The sequence below is a fragment of the Lolium rigidum genome, chromosome 3 (genome assembly GCF_022539505.1).
Source record: "Lolium rigidum isolate FL_2022 chromosome 3, APGP_CSIRO_Lrig_0.1, whole genome shotgun sequence".
NCBI lineage: Eukaryota > Viridiplantae > Streptophyta > Magnoliopsida > Poales > Poaceae > Lolium > Lolium rigidum.
Window position 1 is genome coordinate 12,695,618 of NC_061510.1, and position 6,033 is coordinate 12,701,650.

The 6,033-nt window shown below is 44.6% G+C and overlaps 1 protein-coding gene across 1 annotated transcript; it reads left to right on the forward strand.

The window, feature by feature from the left end:
• Window positions 1-861: 861 nt before the first annotated feature.
• LOC124694614 (E3 ubiquitin-protein ligase RFWD3-like) lies at window positions 862-5,740 on the forward strand. Its single transcript, XM_047227579.1, has 13 exons — window positions 862-1,256; window positions 1,622-1,700; window positions 1,795-1,884; window positions 1,957-2,001; window positions 2,133-2,177; window positions 2,584-2,622; window positions 2,700-2,798; window positions 3,659-3,769; window positions 3,857-3,990; window positions 4,099-4,138; window positions 4,513-4,575; window positions 4,660-4,841; window positions 4,954-5,740. The coding sequence occupies exons 1-13, from the start codon at window positions 862-864 to the stop codon at window positions 5,447-5,449; spliced, it is 1,818 nt and encodes a 605-aa protein (XP_047083535.1). The 3' UTR covers window positions 5,450-5,740.
• Window positions 5,741-6,033: the final 293 nt, after the last annotated feature.

Below are 6,033 nucleotides of genomic sequence, written 5' to 3' on the forward strand. Positions count from 1 at the left end.
AAAAATAAATCTAACAGGGGAGATCCATCAGGCAAGGTAGGATGCGTTTTATGGGTGAAGGAGGGAGTGGAGGAGGATACCGTGTGTCCTCTTGTATCCTCCGAGTATATGAACAGGAGAACACGCCGATTGGGTTGATAACCGGATCCGTCGCCGCACATGGTGGTGGCGCCTTCCCTTGCTCCTCCTTGCGACAATCTCGCGCGAGTAGGCCGCTGACTCCTTTCCTGCCATCTGACGCCGTGCAGCCGTGGCAGCCCTTCACGCAGCAGTGGGAGGAATCCGTCGGACCGCATCGCGCCGGTGAGGTGAGCGACGCGAGCGCGCAGGAGCGGCGCCGAGGGTATAGAGCCGGGAGGAGAAGGGGGTCGAGGAGAGGGAGCGACCCGAGAACGGAAGCGGGAGGCGGCGCGTGCGACGGCAGCCGAGAATGAGAGGTTTCGGGAGGAGGACCGCAGGTGGCGGATAGGGAGGCGGAGCGGCGCCGCCGGGCGAGGGGATTGAGGGCACAAGGACGCGAGGGATTGGGGGCTTGGGTCTAGGGTTTCCTCTGTTAGATGCTCGTTTTATACCAACGTGGTAAAAAATGAACGGATCAGATTGGACTAAGGTGAAATCAATGGCTGAGAGACGCTAATCTCGCTGTGAGGCCCCGCGTGGGGAGCATCATATATACCCCTGGATTGGAGATGCTCTAACCCCACGATGGAAATCCGACGACGGCGATGGAAGTTACCCAAACCGATTTGTTCTCATGCCAAACACAAAAGAGAAATTAAACAAAAGGAAAATCGAAAAAATCCGTTCAACCCGGCGGTTTCGGCGCCTTCGCCCTTGCCCTTCTTCGCCGCCGTCGCCGCCATGCCGCCGCGCTCCCGCGGCAGGCGCGCGTCGCCTCCGGCACCGGTCCAGGAGGACGAGGACGTCGATTTCGAGGTCAGCTACAGCGAGGACGCGGACGGTCCGGATGAGGAGGATGGCTCGGAGGGGGGAGGTTCAGACTCGTCGTCGTCCGAGGAAAGCACGGATGTAGAGGACGGCGAAAGGTCGGATGAGGAGGGACAGTCGGAGGGCGAGTCGGAGGATGAGGAGGAGGAGGAGGGGGAGAGTGTCGCGGAGGGGTGCGGGCCATCCGTGCCGGCTAGGGTTCCCCGCGGCGCGGCGGCAGCGGCAGCGGCAGCGGATAGGGCGACCAACGCCCCCAACTGCCCCGTGTGTATGGAGCCCTGGACCTCCGAAGGCGCGCATCGCATAAGGTGAGGCCGGATTGCTCGATGATTTACTGCCCCGTCTGCTTCGCGTTTGCTACTTAGTTGTCAGTTTCTCACAAGAACAAGGATGCCTTTGGAGTTTCTTTTCGAACTAACAAGAAATTGGAACTTTGAATGTGCTTTCAAGGGTACATGGTGTCACATCAGCACTGTTGTTGATGTCGCCTTGAATTTTGATGGGCCATGGCTACATCGTATGGATATATCCATTCACTGAAATAGGACTATATTTTCCGCAAATGTTATTATTGTTATAATGTGTCAATGACTATTGCCTGAAATTGAACTAGATCTTGCTCTGGTTGGTCTACGCGTATATGGCTAACTAGGTGATATACCCTATGTTGTAGCTGTATTCCTTGTGGGCATGTCTACGGCAGATCCTGCCTGGAGAGATGGTTAATGCAGCGGGGTAACATTAGTGCGACGGTACGTATGCCAAATGATAAAAGTTTGGAATAACCGTGTCCATATCCTTCTGCATAAATCTGCCAATCACATTATCTAATTCATTCTTTGTTAGTGCCCCCAATGTGCAAGGAGGTTTAGACATAAGGACATCATCAATCTCTATGCGCCGGAGGTTGTGGTTCTAAATAATGACCTACAAAAGGTTAGGTTTGTTTCTTCATACTGTCTGAATATTTTGTTTGACCATTAACTGAATATTGTTGCATCTCTGCAGCAATTATCGTCTTGCAGGGAAAAGGTCGAATCCCTTGCAGAAGTGGTAAGTAATATCTTTATGTCGAGCTTCTTTGAATTCCTTTTCAGTCACCTGAGTAGAAAACAGAATGCTTTCTCTTGGTGATTTGTACCAGTAATTTCCTGCTAACATTTTTCTTTTCTTCTTGGGATAAGGTCCTGAAACAAGGGAAGTTGCTTGAGGGGATAATTGCTGAGAAGGTATGCTATAGGTTGTAGCCAGCTTAGTTACTTATTGTACTGTTCAAATTCTGAATGATAACAGTTGTGTCAAGTTCATAGTGTACTGTAATAATGCACAAAGATGGTGCTCCCTCCGCGCCTAAATATAAGGTGCACTTAAATTTCACTGGTCAGCAACTTACAACTTTGACTATGATTTGTACTTATAAGATGTCCACAAAGTTTGTATAAAAATATATATGAAACAAAAGAAATTTTCAAGACGAATGCAACTATACCATTTATACATTCTTAATCCATATAATTTAGTATATATATTAGTGGTCAAAGACTACATCAAAGACCGTGCAAAAAATTGTGCTCAATAGTTGTCACTTTTGTGAGAAGCTTATGCTTATATTTACTTATGTCGTGCACGTTTCAGAATCAGAGGTCAACAGATGTTGGTGTCGCAAAAAGACAGGTAATACTATTTTAAAAATTCAAATATTAATATCGCTGTGGGAGAATATATGTGCTAAATCTTCCTCCGCTTTGAAGAAAATAGCAGAGCGCTCGGATGGAAGAACATATCTGGAACCGTCAGCCTCAGACAGAGCAGATCATAGCTCTAGCAACAGTTGCTGTTTTGTCTTAAAGGTAAATATTTGTTACAAAGTGCTATTTTTCAGTTGTGTATACTCAATATAGTATATACCACCTCCTCTGTCAAGAAATAAGTTACTCGGATTTGTCTAGATTCGCCTGTATCTACACACTAAAACACGCCTAAATATATGTGAATCTAGACAAATCCGAGTCCCTTATTTCCGGACGGAGGGAGTACATGTTTTACTGATCATTTCTATATGGTTTCTTGTATGACCCGAAACATTTGAGTAATAGCAACTTCAAAGTAGAAATGGGATTGAGCAGGGACTTCCACATGTGATTTTTTAGGGTCAATAGAACATACATACCTTGTTTTTTTTTTGCATCTGAGGGTTGTTTTAGGAGGTTGATGAGAATCTCCATACGCTTCATAAGAAGTACCTATTTAATTTTGTGACTAAGGAAGCCAACTGTTGCTATGGTAATTGTCAGATAATAGAACCATTACATTTGATGGTGAAAACATGTGTTCGGCACATCAGAACATGGTGCCCCCCAGACCCATTCTCGTGGAAAAGAAACTTAGCCTTTCGAGAAAAAAATGAAATAATACAAACTGGTACCTAATGCTTAGGTAGAGTCAAGAGGCTTTCAGAATGTGTACTGCTGATTCTCATTGCAACACCGAATTTTTGCCAGATTTAACCTCCTGTCCCAGTGCAATGACAGAAAGGACCACCTGCTGGCTGAATTCGGCATGGTAGGCAAGTGACACGTGCCACTTGTGGCCATGGCAGGTGGTCAAATCTGGCAAAAAATCCCACCAATTTTACAATTTCATTGATGGATTTTACTTGTTTCAGAATTGAATTGTGTAATTCTTATAATCTGTTACCCATATTTTGCAGAATGATTTATTTTTTGACGGAGCTCGAGTCATGGGCATAGACGCAGCTAACCAAATAATACTTGCTTCTCGAAAGGCACCTGGTGTATTTGGGGAACATGTTCTTACCAAGGTGTGTTTAAATCATGTGCTTTTGCCAAATGAATGGATGGCCACTAAATTTTGCAATACCTTATTGTGTGTGATTTACTGTCAACAGATTAATATGTCTTCCAATTATGAAGCACGTAATATACAGCTTCCCCCTGATACTAAAGTTGTCAAGGATATATGTATCTTGCCTGGTGGCTCTGCTCTATATGCATCACTGGGAAAAAGGCTATCACTTCTCAGGTTTGTCTTGAACTTATGAAAAAATGTGGTTCCTTTCTGTTTTCTTGTTGCCTTTGAGCTTGTTTGTCCTTTTTTCTTTTCAACACTTCTCATTGTATTTGAATCCAGCATGACGACTGACAGTGTTGTTCTTCAATGCTATTTGCCGGTAATAGTCTGACCTTGCAACTCTATAGCAACTTGCAACTAACGCTACTGTTGCCTTTTGTTATCCGTCTTATTTAGCAAATGAAACATGTATCTGGTATACAAATCCTGTTGTTAGCTTGTTTGGAGGTTTGATTAATGGAACTTAGTGCTGTTTGGTTATGTTACCACATGATTATGCCTACAACAGCACACATTTGACTCGCTGCAGACCCCCAAGAATCTGTGATAGAAAGGCATTTTGGTATCCCATTTGGAATTTTGGATTCACCTGCATTGGAAATGTCCTATTGATTGAACACAGTTGGATGAGAACGCTTTTGTTATTTCAGATAATGCCATAATGACCTAATTATCTGTGACATTACCTTGCAGGCTCCTGCTTGGTCCTGCTCAGCACACGACTCTGCTTCACACCATATTTATGCTGGCTTGCAGGTTCAGCAGATGCCCTGATCTCAAGCGTATTAAATGTTGATACCCTTGCAAGATTTACATGAATAAATTATTTGTGTACTGTAGAATGGAATGCTTTTGGTCTTTGATACTCGTCAGACTTCAAGACCCTTGCATTCTATGGCTGGGCTATCTTCTCATCTGGTTCATACACTCCACTCAGTCACTGATAGCAGCGGTTCCAGGAAGGTTATTTCTGCTTCTGCTATCGGACCTTGCATGTGGGATGTTGATGGCAACCAAAGCAAGTATGTGACACATGGATAGTTCAATCATGTAGTTTGCGATTACTGATGTTGGTTGGTGTTTGTTTAGAACTGCCTTTGCTGTTTTGTTGATCCATGAATTGTTTTTTCTCAGGCCAAAGTTGCTGCTAGGGGAAGATAATCAACGTGTTTGCTTCTCGCTCGCGTGTAGGCCCCCATCAAGTGATCTCTTGGTGGCCTCCTTCCGGCCAAAGTCTGATCTATCAGGAGACGTGGCTCCATCCCAAGCATATGTATCGCAAACACCGACACCGTCTGGATCAGGGAAACTGGGGTATCACACAGTCATCACAAGGACAGGAAGTGCATCCTTTGCCCAAGGCAGCGCCTGTTACTCGAACGTGAGTGAAATCCGCATGTGCAAATCCTCGATCATCTCTTACGGAAACGGACAGCACCTCTTTGCGTTTGGGGACGAGGCGTTGTGTGGGGTCCGGACCTGGGAGCTTCCTTTGTTTGGGATGCCCGCTGCTCTGCCCACCCATCGTGAACCAATCTTTGATCTAAGGTACGCGGAAAGTTCAGCAGGAGATGGGTACCTTGGCTGCCTGAGTGATCAAAAGTTACAGGTTTTTAGAGTTATCAGGTAGAATGGCAGGGATCCAGCACTCTTCCAGGTTTTCAGCGAATTTTTTTTTCCTTCAAACCTGGATTTCAGAGTCTTTTTGGCAAACTAGGTTTTCATAGTTAGTAGGTAATTAAGAGGTAGTAACATGTCTATTGTTTAGTGACTAGACTGTCAGGGATAGAAACAAAGCCCCTTTTTTTCTTTTCTGTAAATACATGTTTGATCAAAGCAGAGAACGCTTTTTATAGTTACAGTTTGTATGGTCCCATCTGTGTGCAGCTCTGCTGATGAACGTAGCATAAATGATAACAAAGGGAAAGGAAGAAACATGGTTGTTAATTTGAAATTGTTGACTCTCGATTTTTTTACTCCCTCCAATCCATATTTAATATGGATCAGATACATAGGAATCGAGACTAACTTGAGTTCATTAATATGGATCGGACTATGGGAGGCAGTATTAATTTGTACAAAATATACAAGTACTTAAGCAAACAGCTTGGTAATGTCTTGTCTGTAGCAAAAAGCTGAGCTGATCTCAGACTGCTCATAGTGGGAGTAACATAGCTAGTAACATCACACATTTCAAGGCATTTTGGTGACATG

Bases quoted from the DNA above. Each gene is read 5' to 3' on its own strand.
- LOC124694614 (XM_047227579.1), top strand. From the start codon at position 862: ATGCCGCCGCGCTCCCGCGGCAGGCGCGCGTCGCCTCCGGCACCGGTC. The intron at 3,991-4,098 runs GTTTGTCTTGAA...ATTTGAATCCAG, and splicing joins AAAAGGCTATCACTTCTCAG to CATGACGACTGACAGTGTTG. The intron at 4,842-4,953 runs GTATGTGACACA...GTTTTTTCTCAG, and splicing joins GTTGATGGCAACCAAAGCAA to GCCAAAGTTGCTGCTAGGGG.